Below are 17228 nucleotides of genomic sequence, written 5' to 3'. Positions count from 1 at the left end.
TGAGGATCCTCTTGGGCAGAAAACGTTGAAACTTAATTTTGTCACTAACAATTGGCCAAATATTAACAAGAAATTACAAAAAAAATAGAGAATTGGAAAGATAAACCTATAAAAAAAGCTTCTAAAAGAGAGAGAGTTCAAGACGGCATGAAACCGTTGAGGTAAACAAGTGGGCTCCTTGCAGTCCACCGGAGGATTCAACCCCCCTGAGGTGGGTCAGGTGGCCTGGTGGATCGTTCCCACCCCCAATTCCTCAGGACCCCTCCACCCATCCTGCCTCCCCTGCCGCCCTACATAGACAATTCTTTCAAGAGAATTACCTGACTGTAAAAATTAGGAGGAAGGAGAATAGATTAGAAAGACATGGAGTCAGAGGAAATTTTTTTATTTTAAATGATTTGTTACATGTTTTTGACATGGCATATTTAAATACTGGTGGGAAGGAATCACATGAAAGGATATAACTGATGATAGTTATTTTTGTTAGTACTTCCCATCTTGCATGGGCTGTGCAGATCCAGGCAGGCAGGGCCAGGGACAGAAGCTAAGGCCCCGGCCAAAGCTGTGAACCATTTCAACTTCTCCCAAGCCAAAGCGGAAAGTAGGGCAAAGAGAGGAGGTGCCTGTCTTCAACACTGGATGAGCCAGGTTGGGGACCAGGGCACACGCAGGGGCCTGGGATTATGTGGAGAACAAAGGGTCCCAAGGCTGGAGCCAGTCCTTGGCGGTGAGCCACTGTGGTCAGCCAGTGCCCATTTTCGTGCTGACAATGCTTTCATACTAATGCAGACCTCACTCCCAAGTCCCAGACTGGCATGCATTGTTGTTGTGGCTGCTGCTTATTGTCATTAAGATTTGTGGAGCATTTATAACATGGCAGGTACCTTGCAGGTTTCTTTATATACATCATCTCATTAAATCCTTAGAATGGCTGGCATAGTGGTTCACACCTATAATTCCAGCACTTTGGGAGGCTGAGGTGGGCAGATCACTTGAGCCCCAGAGTTTGAGATCAGTCTGGGCAAAGTGGCAAAACCCCATCTCTACAAAAAATACAACAATACAAGGTGTGGTGGTGAACACCTGTAGTCCCAGCTACTTGGGAGGCTGAGATGGAAGGATCCCTTGAGTCCAGGAGGCGGAGGTTGCAGTGAGCCGAGATTTCACTCCAGACTGGCTAACAGAGTGAGACCTTGTCTCAGAATTAAAATAAAATAAAAAATAAAAATCCTTACAACAACCCTATGATGTAGTTACTATTATCCTATTTTCCACTTAAGGAAACTGAGCATTAAAGAGATTAATCAGGCTGGGCACGGTGGCTCAAGCTTGTAATCCCAGCATTTCAGGAGGCCGAGGCAGGCGGATGCCTGAGCTCAGGAGTTCAAGACCATCCTGGGCATCACGAAGAAACCTCGTCTCTACTAAAAATACAAAAAATTAGCTGGGGGTGGTGGCACATGTCTGTAATCCCAGCTACTCAGGAGGCTGTGGCAGGAGAACTGCTTGAACCTGGGAGGCGGAGGTTGCAGTGAGCCAAGATCTCGCCACTGTGCTCTAGCCTGGTGATAGAGCGAGACTCCATCTCAAAAAAAAAAAAAAGAGAGAGAGATTAATGAACTTGTCCCAAGGTCAACAGGAGTCCAGGTTGGTCTGACCCCAGAGTCATTCTCTTAACTGCTGTGCTGACTCAATGTCCTCTCCCAAGAGGTCTCACACTTGACATGTCTGCATCTGAACTCATCTGTCCATTGCCTGGTATATGACTATAGGCAAGTGAGTGAATGACCCATAGTTGTTGTCAGCTTGCCCAAAGCCTGTCCTTCTCCCACGCTGTTTAAATAAACAGTCGTGCCGCCTCCCAATTAACAGCAGCTGCACAAGACTCTTCCCTTTCCCTGCCCTCCCCACCACTCACTCAAGACATGGTGACTGTGTGCTCTAAAAGCCCCATTCTCACTGCCCTCGCCCTAGTCCTCTCCTGCCCGGACATAGCAAGAGCCTGCTCTCAGGCCTTCCCCATCATTCATTCAAAGAACCTTCCTTAGGCCTGCTCGTTTTCTCAGCCACCATGGGACACACATTCCCTTCCCTCCTAGCCCTCCTTTGCACAGCCCAGAGCAGTCTTTCCAACACACAAAGCTCACCAGGTCTCCTCAGATCCCTGAACCCCTGACTCTGAGCAAAAGCTTTAGAACCTCAGCCTGGCTTTCAAGCCCCAGACTGTGTGGTCCCACTTCCTCGGCAGCCTTAGCGCGCATCTGACCCCCTTCTGAGCACAGGAGCATCTGCACCATGGCTGCCTTCCAATCTGTCCTTTCTCCTGCCCTGCCCCACATGGGTAGGGGATGTCCTCTGTCTCTCCACAGGCTCAGCCCCACTCCCCATATGTGGTTTTCCAGTGTCACTAAGCCCAGTGGTAGGCATGCTAAAGTGTGCAAAATCAGTAATGTCTCTCTATTTTATAAAAACTAAATATATGCTTGGGCAATAATGTGAATGTATTTAATGCCATAGAATTGTACACTTAATAATGGTTAAAATGGTGCCTGGGTGTAGTGGCTCACACCTGTAACCCCAGCACTTTGGGAGGCCGAGGCAAGAGGATTGCTTGAGCCCAGGAGTTCAAGACCAGCCTTGGCAACACAGGGAGACCTGTCTCTACAGAAAATTTAAAAATTAGCTGGATATGGTGGTGTATGCCTGTAGTCCCAGCTACTCAGGAGGCTGAGGTGGGAGGATTGCCTGAGTCAAGGAGGCTGAGGCTGCAGTGAGCCATGATTGCACCACTGTACTCCATCCTGGGCAACAGAGCAAGACCCTGTCTCAAAAAAAAATAAAAGGTTAAAATGGTAAAACAAAGCTAAATATAAATCCTCCCCCAGCATTCTAGTCCCTGGAGCTGGTAGAAAGGTCATTATTGGGCCTTCTCCTTACCCTGTCCTCCCCAGCTTACAGAGGGCCTGGGTATATTATGCTGTGATCCCATGGGCTCTGCTGAAATGCCCCTGTTGGGACCTCAATGTCCAGGAGCCTTGCTTCCTAAGCCCACCCTGCTCCCACTCCTGGGGTACCATTAGGGAATATTAGGGTCCCCCCTGCCCATGCAACTATAGACTCAGTCTTTTTTGTGTCTGGATTCCTTCACTTCTTCTCCCCTCTCCTTAGTATAATCCTCTCAAGCAGTTTAGGTTTCCAGAAGGCCAGGGTCAGAAAGATGGCTGTGGTTACTTCAGCTATGGGCCTGAGATCTTCCCTACAAGAAACAAGGAGAGAAAAAAAAAAGCCTGACCCGAACTTCTGCACAAGACAGGAAAGGGAAGAGTGTGACTCCTGGTCAGTCATCCTGGCACACCACCTCCTGCAGTAGGCAGTCCAACCCCTTGAGGGCAGAAATCAAAGGATAGCCTTCCCTGCACATGCAGACACACACTGACAAACATGCACACATACAGCCCACAAAGCAGAGACACATATCATCCAAGCAAAGATGTATGTACAGACAAGCCTACCCACAGTCACAGGCATGCAAATAAAAACACACATCTGCACAGCAATACACATGATTACAACAACTACACACATACCACATGGCCAGGAAAACACATGAAGAGATTCACAGGTCTCCATCACACACACACACACACACACACACACACACATGCATGCACACAAAGATAAGCCTACCTACAGAGTCATGTAATAGGTGTCAGCAAATGTGTTCTAGACCAATGACTAAAGGAAGAAGTCAGAGATAGACATGGATCAGTTTTCTAGAGATTGGAAGAATGTGTGTACATGGAGGAGGACAGACTCGGGGAGAGAAAGCCAGGTAAACATAGGGAAGAGAGAGGTCCTGATGCCAAGAAAGGAGGGTCATGGGTAATTATCAGGTGCCAACCTCTTGCTCAGCCCTCATCGATTCATCTATGCATTAACAGTTACTGAGCTGAGTCCTCTACTGGGCCCCAGCCCTATCCTCACATATGCACAGCCTGGGAGGGAGAGAGACCTGTCCATGAGGAACTATCACACAGAGTGGCAGATGCTACGGTGGGGGATGCACATGCCCCTCTGGGCAGCAGTGGAGGGCAGATATCAGGGGATCATGAGTAAAATGTTGAACATATAGGAGTTGGCTGGATGAAAGGGATGGATGCGGAGATCACCTTGGGCCAAGGAAATAGCATATAGGAAGATGTAAACATTAGTTTCCTTTTGCTGCTGTAACAAATTACCATAAAGGTAGTGGCTTCAAAAACACAGGCTGGGCGTGGTGGCTCACCTCTATGATCCCTGCACTTTAGGAGGCCGAGGTGGGTGGATTACCTGAGGTCAGGCGTTCGAGACCAGCTTGACCAATATGGTGAAACCCCATCTCTACTAAAAATACAAAAAGTCAGGTGCCTGTAATCCCAGCTACTTGGGGAGGCTGAGTCAGGAGAATCGCTTGAACCTGGGAGAGGAGGTTGCAGCGAGCTGAGATCGTGCCACTGCACTCAGCCTGGGTGACAGAGAGAGACTTGGTCTCAAAAAAAAAAAAAAAAAAAAAAAAAACCCACAGATTTATTATCTTACAATTGACTGCTCAGAGGTCTGAAATCAGTTTCAGTGGGTTAAAGTCAACGTGTTGGCAGGGATTGTTCTTTCTGTGGGTTCCGAAAGGAGAATGTATTTCCTTGCCTTTTCAGCATCTAATGGTTGCCTGCATTCCTTGGCTTGTGGACCAGTACTACATCCTCAAAGCAAAGCACTCCATCTCTGCTTCCATCATCCCACTGCTGTCTCCCCTGACTCCTACCTCCCTCTCTCCTGTTGGGACCATTGTGATTTTATCACCCCACCCCAGATAATCCAGGATAATCTAATCTCAAGATCCCTGACCATATCTGCAGAGTCTCTTTTGGCTTATAAGGTAATATTCACAGATTATGGGAATTGGGATGTGGACATCTTGGGGACCACTATTCAGCCTACCTCGAGGAGAGTGGTATATTATCTCACAGTCTTTCAAATGGCCTCCAATTTTATCACCAGGTTGAAGATAAGGAATGGGAGGCTCACAGAAGTTAAGTGATTTGCCTTCAACAGGCAGAGATAGATAGATGATAAACGTTTTTTAAAACAGACAAAAGGATACAAAGAAAAATGCAACGAAGCGCTCAAAACCGCACCACCCAGAAATGATCAGTATTACATTTTGTAGCCATATGCATAATATAGAGAAAGAAGCATTGAAAGAGAGAGGTTAGAGAGAGAGCCATACAGGTAGAAAAAATAAGAATGGGTCTGTTCTCATAGTCCTAATGGGACATACTATAGAAACTATTTTTTAACCAAAAGTAGAAAATGTACATTTATTTGAGTTTAATAGAGGAAAAAGAAACTGAAGTGAAAATGAAGGAACAGCTGATGTATTCTTCACCTTAAAAGAATAGTCATTCCTAAAAGACTTCTCTCAAACACCATTTCAATTAAGAGGTTGGGCCAGGTGTAGTGGCTCACACCTGTAATCCCAACACTTTGGGAGACCTAGGCAGCAGGATCACTTGAGCTCTGGAGATCGAGACCAGTCTGAGCAGCATAGAGAGACCCTGTCTTTACAAAAAAAAAATTAAAAATTAGCCAGGCATAGTGGCACATACCTGTGGTCTCAGCTACTTGGAAGGCTGAGGCAGGAGAATTGCTTAAGACCAGGAGGTCGAGGCTGCAGTGAGCCGTGGACAGCACCATGGCATTCCAGCCAGAACAACAGAGCAAGACCCTGCCTCAAAAATAAAAAGAAGGTTGGACACATCTTTGTAGCAATGTGTAGGAAAATAAATAAATAAAAAGGAGGTTGGAGTAGGATTTTACCATTATACTCTGATTTTATCTGCTATTTATTGACTCAGCTATGAACAAAGATGTGATTACTACTTCTGCTCTCCTTGACACCCCACCTCTCCATTCCAGACTGTGCATGTAACCTTTGATTCCCCCAAGACTTTACTAAAAGCCTACTGCTGACCGGAAGCCTTACTGATAACATAAATGATTGATTTGCACATATTTTATATGTTATATATATTATATGCTGTATTCCTACAATAAAGCTACAGAAAAGAAAATGTTAAGAAAATAATAAGGAATTAATAATATATTAATATTTACTATTCATTAAGTGGAAGTGGACCATCATAAAGCTCTTCATCCTTGTCTTCACGTTGAGGAGGCTAAGGAGGAGGAGGAAGAAGAGGAGGGGTTGGTCTTGCTGCCTCAAGGGTGGTAGAGACAGAGGGGGAGAGGGAGGCAGGAGAGGCAGGCACTCTTGGTGTAACTTTTACTGATTTTAATCTGTGAATAAGTGGACCTGCACAGTTCAAACTTGTGTTGTTCAAAGGTCAACAGTATTCACATTGTTTGCAATTAAAATTCCCACACTGTAATCTTAGCCTAAATGGAATTAAGGTTAATTCCTAAATGGAATTAATGTTACCACCACTTCTTTACCATGAATCTCCCTTCCTCAGTTCCTGAATTCGACTAATCTCTTGGCTGACTGGATTTTTGTCACTGAGTAGTCTTCCCTGGAAAGGTTCGTGAGTACACCATCCCCCAAATTCATGATTGAGATGAACCACTCTGTTGGTTATGATTTAGGGTGACACTTTTTTACCCTCAGAACTCTGCAGATGTTGCTTCATTGTCTTTGTCAAATGCTACCTTGGAGAAGTCTGAGACCAGACTGAATTTTCCCCCTTCCCCATTGTAAACAAATGACTTGCTTCTTCTGCCTAGGTGCCTTAAGTATTCTTACTTTAGCCCCAAAATTTGGTAACTAAATCAATGTGTCATTTTTCTTTTTCAGAGGGGAGGGTCTCACTATGCTGCCCAGGCTGGCCTCAAACTCCTGGGCTCAAGTGATCCTCCCACCTAAGTCTCCCAAAGTGGTGGCATTACAGGTGTGAGCCACCTAGCCCAGCCAAATCAATATGTCTTAATGTCAATTATTCTGTGTCAATTTTTCTGGTATATAGTATACCCCTTTCAATCTGAATATTCAGTACTTTCATTTCAAGGGAAGATTTCTGTATTTCATACCTTAATATCCTTTTATGTTCCATTTTTAGAACCCCTACTTTAGGACTGTTAATAGTTAAGCTTATGGTAGCTTGTCTTTGTCCTATTATCTTCTAATTGCTTTAATATCTTTATCTTTTCCCACCACGTTTATTCTCAAAATCTCAAAGCTTTCCTAAACAACATTATTTTGATTATTATTATTATTTGAGACAGAGTCTCCCTCCATCACCCAGGCTGGAGTGTAGTGGCCTGGTCTCACCTCACTGCAACCTCTGCCTCCTGGGCTCAAGCGATTCTTCGGCCTCAGCCTCCTGATCAGCTGGGACTACAGGTGTACACCACCATGTCCAGCTAATTTTTTTGTATTTTTTTTTTTTTTAGTAACGTTTCTCCTAAACCAGATTGGCCAGGATGGTCTCAATCTCTTGACCTCATGATTCGCCCTTGGCCTCCCAAAGTGCTGGGATTACAGGCATGAGCCACAGTGCCCGGCCTATTTTGATTTTTAACCAATATCTAATGGTTAAAGTCTATTAACGTCTATTATATTAATGTCTATTGTGTTTTTGTTTCTAGTTTATTACATCTTTAATAATATGATTTCAGTCCTCTACTATTTTACTTACTTCTCTAATCTCCCTTTCATCTCATTCACTGTTTTATCATCTTGTCTGAGTTCTTTGTTCTCCTGATTTCATGCTATTAATAAGGCCTTCCATAACAGGAAGGATTTTCCAGGACTCTGCTTTTATTCCTTTGGGTGTGTTTTCTTCTAGATTGGGGTCTTCATCTGTTTTTATCATCATCTTCCTTGCTCCCTTCCTCCTCCCCCTTCCTTCTCCCTTCCTTTCTTCCACCGTCTCTCCTTCCTGTCTCCAAAATGGCCATGCCATTTCCTTTCCTCTTATTCCTCTCTGCTGGGGCCCATGTTTAGCCAATCTCTCCCTGCCCTGGTGTGCAGGCCCTGGAGCCCCTTCCCATCTTGTCTATGCCTGTTTATCTCCCCTGGAGGGTATGGTTTGCAGGCTAGCTGTTGCTTTTTTTTGCAGGGGGCTATTGTTGCCCCCATCACCCATGACTTCTATGGCCTGAGGATGCCTGGCTAGGGCTGCCTGCTGTCCTTGATGGGGCCTGAGTACTGTCCCTCCTCTGAGGCCCTGTTAGACATCTTGTTCCAACTGGTGAGTGGGGCACAGCCTATTCCTGTAGGCACTGGCTTGTCCCCGCCAACCCCATCCCCGGGAAGACACCAAGCCATGCAGCTCTTCTTGCTTCTCCTGAGATCTCATGGAGAAACACAGGGGCCTCTCCTTACAAAGGTTTTTTTCCAGACTTTTCCTAAGCCTGCCTACTTACTCAACAGTCCGCTTAGATGACAGGAAATTGTGTTTGGTGGACCCATCTTTTCTCAGTGCTACTTTTGGGGCTGGGGTTAGGAGACATATTACTCACTCACTGCACCAGAATCCTCTGTTATTTCTTTGGCTGTCATATTTTAAGGTTTATAAAAAGGATTTCCTTGTTTGCTTGGACTTGATGAGTTTGTAATAGTGTTGTTTTTATTTTGGCTTGTGTTCGTTTTATTAGAGGGGGGTGGGGTGGGGGGATTCTGTGATGGTGCTACTTTGTCTCATTAACTCAGAGGTCCCCACCTTGCTTTGTCCATACCTCTCCCCTTGGACCGCCTCCTCTGGCAGCCCCAGCCCCCAGCACTTTCAAGTTCCTGGGATGAGACAAGAGCCCATAGAATTAGGCCTCAGCACACAGTGGGTTTCAGTCCGAGGAAGACAGGGAATGAGCGGGGAGCATTTCATGGAGACAGAGTCAGAGGGAACTCAAATACTTCTTGGGAGGGCATCTGGGCAGAAGCACAGAATGAACCATGGCATGGAAGTAGGAGAGGATGGGAACAATTATCAGGGAACAGGAGGAGTCCAGCTGGAGAAGTGCCAGCTGAAGAAGTTGGGGAGAGGCTGGAGCAGTGGGCAGGCAGGGCCCAGGTAGGGGCTGCTCTTGTTATGACCAAAGCACTTGGCTCTTGGGTCTGGAATCTCAGGAATACTAACGGTGGGCGGGGCAGGTGCAGTAGGGAAGCCTGGTTCCTGTCTCTCCTCCCCATCCTCAGCCTCTCCCAGAGGCCTCCTTTGACTGCTCCTCTCTTGGTGCCTCCCTGTCCTGGTGACCTCCAAGGTGTTCCTGTTGTTGTCTTGACAGCCGCAGGTGAAACTTCAGTCATGGCCACACCAGGCACATGCCATCACATGTGGTAGCACTGAATATCTGGTACGAATGTAGCACAGATGTCCCCCTGGCCACCTAGCCACACTAAAACAAACACAGTGCACAGCTGAATACCATCACCTCCATTTGCACATGATGGCACAGTGACACATGTTGTTGTGGGCATACTTTGCACACAGCCCCACAGTCTGGCTCCTTCTCTGGGTCAGTTGCTTCCAAATCTCTTGAGAGCATGTCCTGCCCCCTGGTGGCCATTCCCCAAGCCACTGCCCCTCTGGAAGGACCCTTTCTACCTCCTTACCTTCTGGCCTAGAACAAGCTCTTCCCTCAAACTGGAACTATGAGACCAGGCCCCTCAGATGTCCTCCAGACCAGCCTCCCCCTGCAGATGTCCTCCAGACCAGACCAGACTACCCTCTAAACATCCTCCAGACCAGCCTCCCCGCTCAGAGGTCCTCCAGATCAGCTTCCCCCGCTGATGTCCTCCAGACCAGCCTCCCCTCTGAAGTCCTCTAGACCAGCTTCCCTGCTCAGACATCCTCCAGACCAGCCTCCTTGCTCAGAAGTCCTAGACCAGCTTCCTCCCTCAGACGTCCTCCAGACCAGCCTTCCCCCTCAGACTGGTGCTGTCAGGCAAGACCTTTCTCAAACAGGGTGATCAACGTCCCAGTTTGCCTGGAACTATTTTCTGAGACTTCTAAAACTGGGAAAGTCCAGGCAGACTAAAACTAGTTGGCAGGTCTATGGATCCGTGTGCCTTCAGCTCAGTCTCCCCTCAGACTGGACCCATCAGACCAGGCCCTTTCAGACACCCCTAGGTCAGCTTACCCCTCAGGCTGGCCCTTTCAAACAAAAGCTCTTCTGATGCATGTCCCAGACCAGCCCTGGCTCAGGCTCATCCTGTCGCACTGGCCTTCTCAGACTCACTCACCCTCAGATTGGCTTCCCTGTCAGCCTGTCACTGCCAGGTCCCTTCCAGCCTTTCCTCAAACTGGCTCCATCCAACGCCCCTCCTCAGACCTCCTTCCTCTCCCCATCCTCCGAGAAGAGACAAGGTGGGGAGATTACATCCCAATCCCTCTTGCCCCCAGGACCTTGGCCTGCATCTCGAGGCAAGCACGGCCTTCCCAAGGCCTCGTGGCTCTGGGCTGTGGGCCTCAGGACCTGCAGACAGGGAGGTGCAGGATGCAGGACTGGGGCTGGAGCCCAGCATTCCGTTCTCTCCATGTGAGAATGAACTTTCTTGGAGTTCCCGCCTACACAGGCAGAGAGCTCACAGGTTCCAGGGAGTTCTCAGGGCCGGAGGCTGCCCAGGAGGGACTCCTGCCTCATGTTGCCCTCTCTCTTGGCTGGCTGCTGAGAATGCACACCAGACGTGGGATGTCTGTGCTGAGAGCTGCCAGCCTAGGAGCAGGAATGAAGGGCAGGCGGGCGGCCGAGAGGGGGCAGCAGAAGCCAGGACAGCCCCTGGCGCAGGCCGGAGAGGAACTGCGGCCACAGGCTGGGATCTGGATGGAGGTGGGAACACAGAGGGAGGCAAAAAAGAGAAGGACTGACAGAGTCAGGGAAGAGCGAGACACAGAGGCGGAGACAGGGAGAGACATATATACAGAGAGACATATATACAGAGAGACAGAGAGATGGGGATGGAGACACACGAGGCAGAGGGAGAGGGAGAAGGCAGAAAAAGGGAAGACAGACAAGGAAGAACAGATGCGAAGACAAGCATGGAGACAGAGAGGGATGGATATAGAGACAAGGAGGGAAGAAGAGACACAAATGGAGACATACAGAGAGATAGGGATGGAGCAGAGACATATAGAAAGAAATGAAGCTAGGAACCAGGAGAAAGACAGACTCAGAGATAGGAATGGGCGGGGTGACTCACGCCTGTAATCCCAGCATTTTGGGAAGCTGAGGTGGGCGGATTGCCTGAGGTCAGGAGTTTCAGACCAGCCTGACCTACATGGAGAAACCCCATCTCCACTAAATATACAAAAATTAGCCGGGTGTGGTGGCAGGCACCTGTAATCCCAGCTACTCAGGAGGCTGAGGCAGCAGAATCAACTGAACCTGTGAGGCGGAGGTTGCAACGAGCCGAGATTGCGCCACTACACTCCAGCCTGAGTGAGGCTCTGTCTCAAAAAAAAGAGACAAACACAGAAATAAGAATGGTTTTTTCAAGAAGAGAGGGGTGGTGGTGCACAGAGACAGGTCTAGAGTTGTAACAATGGGGCAGAGCCACACTGGGAGGAGAGATCAAGTGGGCAAGAGGCTGATAGGCCAGGACTTAGAGCCGGGGCCCAGCCCCAGTGTATCATGGGAGCAAAGAGAAGTCGGGGGCTGCAATGAACCTGGGGTCTGGGATCCCAGCCTCCCCTTCCCCCAACGCCTCAGGGTTGTTTTAATTCTCCAGATTCTGTTTTAGTTCCAAGAACTGATGTCTGTACTTATTGTGCCTAGCTCCCCAGAACCACTGTGGGAACTGGATGTGGAGGGACAGTACTAGAGAGAGGCGGCAGCCAGAGGCTGAGACCCTCCAAGGTAAACAGCCTCTGTGAGGCCAAGGGCCCAGGACCCACAAGGAGGATGACCACCCCAGGCCCAGGCCAGTTGTCTAGTCAGAGGCAATGACACTGCCCCTCCAGCCACCCTGGGTTTGAGACAGAGCAGAGTCTCTCTCTTAGGGCTGGGGGCAGAGAGATAGAGGCTCCAGTCCTCCCCTCCATTGGCCTCTGAGACTCCGGCAGGCCCCCTCCCCTCCTTCTGCCCCCTCCTCCTGAGGCCCCACATAATTGCTTTCCCATGTTGCTAATGGAGGCCAGATTGCTGATGCCCAAGCTCTGGGTGGGCGGTGGGTAGGTCAGGGCTGACCAGGGCTCTTAAGACAGAAAGACAGCACAGGCCAGAGACGCCTCACTTCAGCCAACCCACCCCAAAGATGAGGGTGGAAGTTCTGGCACAACCCAGGAATGTTCTTGGCAAGACAGTTAGTGACCCCTGTTATCTCTATTCATGCTGGACCTGGAGCATAGGTTCAGGCTGAGCCACACCTCACAGGGACCAGACCCACAGGCCAAACTGAGGGTTTAGGGTTCAGAGCAGGTCCACAGCCACCTCTCAGGATGTCCATCCTGGAAACCTCTTCCTGTGAATGAAGAGCCCTGCACTTCCATAGCTGGGGCTGTTCAGCTTGAAAAGCCACAGGCTTCACCTTGATGCCAGGCCTTTGCTTTCATGGGTCTCCCACCTAGAACACCCCTCTCTCTTCTAACCTGGAGGAGCCAGCCACTTTACTCTGGAGCCCCTCACCCAGCTCTGGAACTGTCTTGTCCAGGCTGGACTCATCAGTGCTTGAGGCACTGTCAATGCCCACTCCCAGGGCATGATCCCTCCTGGGATGCCTGGAGATCCCAGGAAGGGGTGTCCATTTCTGGAGCCTGCTCTGAGGGCAAGGGTTTGAACTGGGAGAATGTGTGTGATGGCATGGGGGAACTGGTGGCTCCGTGGAGGTGTGGTGCTCAGTGCTTGCCATTGGAAGTGTATCAGGACACATCTGTGCACCAGTGGGTATGGATCTAACTTTAACTCCACCCCCCTCTTCTTACTCCAGACACCCAGAGCAAGGCCAAAACCTGGTTCCCCAGGTCACAGGGCCTCCCTACTTGGCCCCAGCCCCAGGCATTCCAAGCTGAGAATGCCTGCTTATGCTCAGTAAGAAAACTTCTGTAAGCAGGGTCTAGACCTAAGTAGGGCTGGGACAGCCAAGCATCCTCCTCTGATAAGTCAGAGGGATCCCAGAGCCCCAGTTTGGGGACTGGAAAAGAGTGGGCAGGGAATGAGACTGGACCAAAGACTGATCACCCTATAAAGCCAAAGCCCCACCCTCTCCAGCTCCACACTGACTCCCGACTATAACCTAACCCTGGGAGTAAGCCTCTGTCATTCCAGCCCTAAAGTCTAGGTCACATCCCTGGTCACACTCCAAGCAGCCTCCTCCTTCAGGCAGCACCCCCTGCCTGTCCAGGCCCAGGACACTCTGTGTTCTGAGTCCCTGTGGCCTGGCTGGGTCCTAGGCCTGACCTTCTAGCACCCTTGGACTGTCTCCTGGATGGCAGGGATCACGCACACCCCCTGACCCCAAGGATGAAGACTGCCCCTCCCTTTCTGCCATCTCTATAGTCCTGTGCACTGGGCTCAGGCCTGGGTACTCACGGAAGGCAGCTCTGGAGGTGACCCTTGAAAGGCCTCTGACCCAGCCGAGACTTCAGTAGCCTCCAGGACTTACCAGATACCCCCATGAGACCCTCATTTCCCACCATTTTTCCCTGGTTGCAACTCTGCTCCAGGGAAGCCCTATTCCCCAAGAAGTAGACAACGCCGTTACCAGATACACTGGCCTGAAAGCTGAACACTTCTCTCCACCTTCCCCAACCACAATTTCTTTCCTCCACCAGGCCAGGAAGGGGCAGGGTCCTTAGAAGGGGGGTACCCTCCCAAAGTGGGTCTGTTTCAAGAACTCATGAAATGGTGACATTTAATGAGAACCCCCCACCCCCCCCACCCTGTATATACATCTATAAAAAATTCAAATACAGCAAGTTACCATTGAGTCAGACTAGAAGGGACTGACAGGGCATTAAATACTGTGGGATAGGAACAGGGACAGGTGAGGGGTATACAAAACAGGGCAGAGTGGAGGGGACTGAAAAGTGTGGGTGCTGGGGGGAGGGGGATGGCTGGGCCCCCCCTAGCATCAGGAGCTTATAATCTGATGGTGGCAACAGAGACCCTGGGATAGACAGGAGGCTGGGGCAGGAGGAGAAATCGGATGTGAGAGGCTCCCCTCACACCCCTCAAGGGCTCCTGGGAGTCGCTGGCATTGGAGGGTCCAGCCCAAGGGGCCAGGGTGAGGGGGTCTTTGGTGGGTGGTTTAGCTGCATGGCCCACCTCCCCTGAGGGAGGAAGGAGGGCCAGCTTGGTGCGGCAGGGCTAGGGGTCGGCAGGCCCGGGCCCGCCGGGGTCTCCACAAATTGTGTTTGAAGAGAATGCAAAAGGTCCTCCTGCCCGTGTGCAAAATAGAACCCGGGGTCTGCAGGCTCAGCTCCAGCCTCCTGCTCCTCTGCAGGTGCTCTGCTTGTCCTCACAAGATGCCAGGTTCTGCAGAGACAGGTAGGGGCCTATGAGGGAGGGGGCTGGAGTGGGGGTTCCCTCAGGTTTCCTCTGCCACCCAGCCTCGCTCCACCTACCAGATCAAGAGATTGCTGGCAGTGGCGGCAGCGGCAGCCAGGGCCAGAGTGACAGGGACGCTGACCAAGAAGGGTGCCGAGGGTCCCCCGCCGCTGCCCAGCTCCCCAGGGTCACAGATCTTCGTGGTGGGCGGGGGTGCCAGGGAGCTGGTGGTGCTGGTCGTGGTCTCTGGGGAACATGGGGGAAACTCAGGGCAAGGCCAGGGCTGGGGTCCCATCCAGATCTGGGGGCTCATGAGAAAAACCATTCTGCTTCCTATACCAAACTGGTACTGCCTCTCCCATTAGACAGGCCCTGCCTCCTCGTCGGGCAGATCCTGCTTCCTAAGGCTCACAGATGACCCCTCCACCCAATGACACCTACCAAGGATGTCCAGATAGCAAGGACCAGGAATGGCAGGGGTTGAACAGGCAGGCAGAAGTGTGGCTACCAGAGTATGGCTACCCCCCAGGAGCAGAGGCTGGAGGCAGCAGGGTAGAACCAGGCCACAGGGCAGCCAGCAGAGCCCAGAAGGCAGGGGCGGGAGCAAGCTCACCCGCGGCCTGGGCCTCGGTGGTGAGGTGTCGCGGTTCCTCAGTCCAGGGTGTAGCGTGGGCGGCCACACTCCAGTCACTCCATGTCCCGATCTCATTGTCCTTGGCTGCCACCTGGATAATGTACTCCTTCCCGGCGTAGGCATCTGTGATGGTGTGTGCTGTGCCGTCCGACAGCTCCACCTGCACCAGACCATGGGGTGGGGGTAAGGATACACCCGGGGGCCAGGAGAGTGAGGTCCCTCCAGAGGAAGTGACCACACCTCTAGGGAAAGGAGAGTGAAGGGCCCTGAGGGCAGTGAGGACTTCCCTGGAGGAGAGTGAGGACACTTAGGGAGGAGACCCCACGGGAAGACAGTTGTCCCTGAAGGAGAGTAAGGACATCTTTAAGGAGACCAGAAACACACCAGGCGGTGCCTTTGAAGGAGGTCTTTGCCCTGTGCCTGCGACTCTGCTGTGGCACCTGCTCTCTCACAGCCCCCAGCCTGGCTGAATCCCGACCGACCACAGCCCCAGCCTGGAGGTGGCAAAGGCAGTGGGTGAGAGGAGATGGTAGCGCCGCGCTCCTCTCCCACCAAGAAGCCGCTGAGAGGGGAGGTTCCACACACCGACTGGAGCTAGGCTGCCTGAGTTCCAAGTGGGCCCCATCCCCTAGTAGCAAGGTGACCAAGTTAATGTCCTTGTGCCTTGCCATCCTCATCTGTAAAACGGTGTTCATGAGAGGATCCATCTCTTAGGGTTACAGCGAGGACCAAGGCATGAGGACAGCACCAAACACACTTCAGCCAGCAGTGCCATCACCACGGCTTCTGGTCAGAGCCCAGGTTCCCAGATGCCCAGGGCATCTACCAGCCCGGCCAAAGCTGGGCATCCCCTTAGGAAGGCCTCAGTGTGGTTATCACCCTGCCGAAGAGGAAAGGGGTAGGGGACAGACCATGGGGCTGCGGGGAGCAGGACAGCTGCTCCATTTCCTCCTGGAGGCATCGCCACCCCACCCCCACCACGCTGGCCCCATCCTGCTGGTCTCCCCCCACCTCCAGGCCAGCCTGCCTGTCCGGCGCCCCTCCCAGGCCCAGGCTGGGCTCTGGTTCATCTCAGCGGCACCCGCTGCCTCATTAAGCCGCCTCGTAAACAGGGGCAGCAGGCGGGGGCGGAGAAGGGGGCTGCTCTGGGCCACGTCTGGCTTCAGGGCTTTTTCGGTCCCTGTTCCAATCTTCCCCCCAGAAAACTGCGGTCTGGGCTACCTGACCTGACAGCCTGTGAGTGCATGCGCACATGTGTGTATATGTGTGTCTGGGCAAGTGCAGTGGGTCCAAACAGGGCAGGAAGCCCTTCCAGTTGCAGCTCAACCTGTGGCCCTGATGCAGTGGTAAAGGTCAGGGTCATGGTGAGACACCTTTTGGGCCCAGACCCTGGGCTCAGTAAATCCTAATCCCAGCTCTGGAGGTTCAGAGGGTCCCAAAGACCCTCTTCTCCTGGAGCCAGGGTCCTAGTTCCACCTCTGACACCCCAGTCCCTTTCTGCTCACCAAAGATACCCTCTGGGTGAATAGCCCTGGCTTTTTTAGCTTCGTCTCCCTCCTGCCAGGATTAGGCCTGCAGACCTCCACGTCAGTCTCTTCCCACAGGGAGGGAACCACAGGGAACAGATCAAATTGCCGCCTCATTGCAGGCTCATGGTGGGTACCATACCTCTAGGAATGTGGCCCCCAGGAGATCAGTGCTCTTCTGGGGGCCACATCTCCGAGACCAGAATCCTTCTTCCTAGGTTATCAGTGATCCCTTCATCCTCCCTCTCAAGAGAAAGGCTTTTCAATTGGCCAGAACTCCCTAGTCACTGGCATTCACCTCCCTCAAAGTCCTCCATGGTCTGCTGCAGCAGATGCCAGACATGCCCTCCAAGCCTCCCTGCCGAGTTAGGGTGAGGGCAGGAGCTGCAGGGAACCCATGTTGGGTCCCAGTACTTGCCTCCCCCTTGTCCATGCTGAGACAGGCCCTGCCAGGCATCCCAGGGCCCATTCTTTTGCAATTCCTGGTCTGCATTTTCCTCCTGAAAATCCAAATGGTATTTTTCTTTGCTCTGCCCTTCATGCCCCCTCCAAATTATACACCTGCCTCTCCCAAGGTCAAGGATCGGGGA

General features: G+C 51.3%; 1 protein-coding gene across 7 annotated transcripts in view; it reads right to left on the bottom strand.

Annotated features, from left to right (window-relative positions):
* Positions 1-1602: 1602 nt before the first annotated feature.
* The window catches only part of CNTFR (ciliary neurotrophic factor receptor), a 51686-nt gene continuing 36060 nt past the window's right edge, over positions 1603-17228 (bottom strand). For 5 of the 7 annotated variants that reach the window (XM_012463235.2, XM_064380520.1, XM_012463236.2 and 2 more), the window contains 2 exons: positions 15092-15272; positions 14552-14724 (listed from right to left, as the gene is read on the bottom strand). In XM_012463235.2, the coding sequence (XP_012318658.2) occupies positions 14552-14724; positions 15092-15272 (354 nt within the window). Of the gene's footprint in view, positions 14467-14551; positions 14725-15091; positions 15273-17228 lie in introns of those variants that run through there. The other 2 variants (XM_012463232.2, XM_012463234.2) reach the window with 1 other exon arrangement.

This window comes from Aotus nancymaae, unplaced genomic scaffold, assembly GCF_030222135.1.
Source record: "Aotus nancymaae isolate 86718 unplaced genomic scaffold, 86718_ANA_hifiasm-v0.15.2.pri h1tg000003l, whole genome shotgun sequence".
Lineage (NCBI taxonomy): Eukaryota > Metazoa > Chordata > Mammalia > Primates > Aotidae > Aotus > Aotus nancymaae.
The sequence above is the reverse complement of the archived record's forward strand: the minus strand, read 5'-3'. Positions and strand labels throughout refer to the sequence as shown.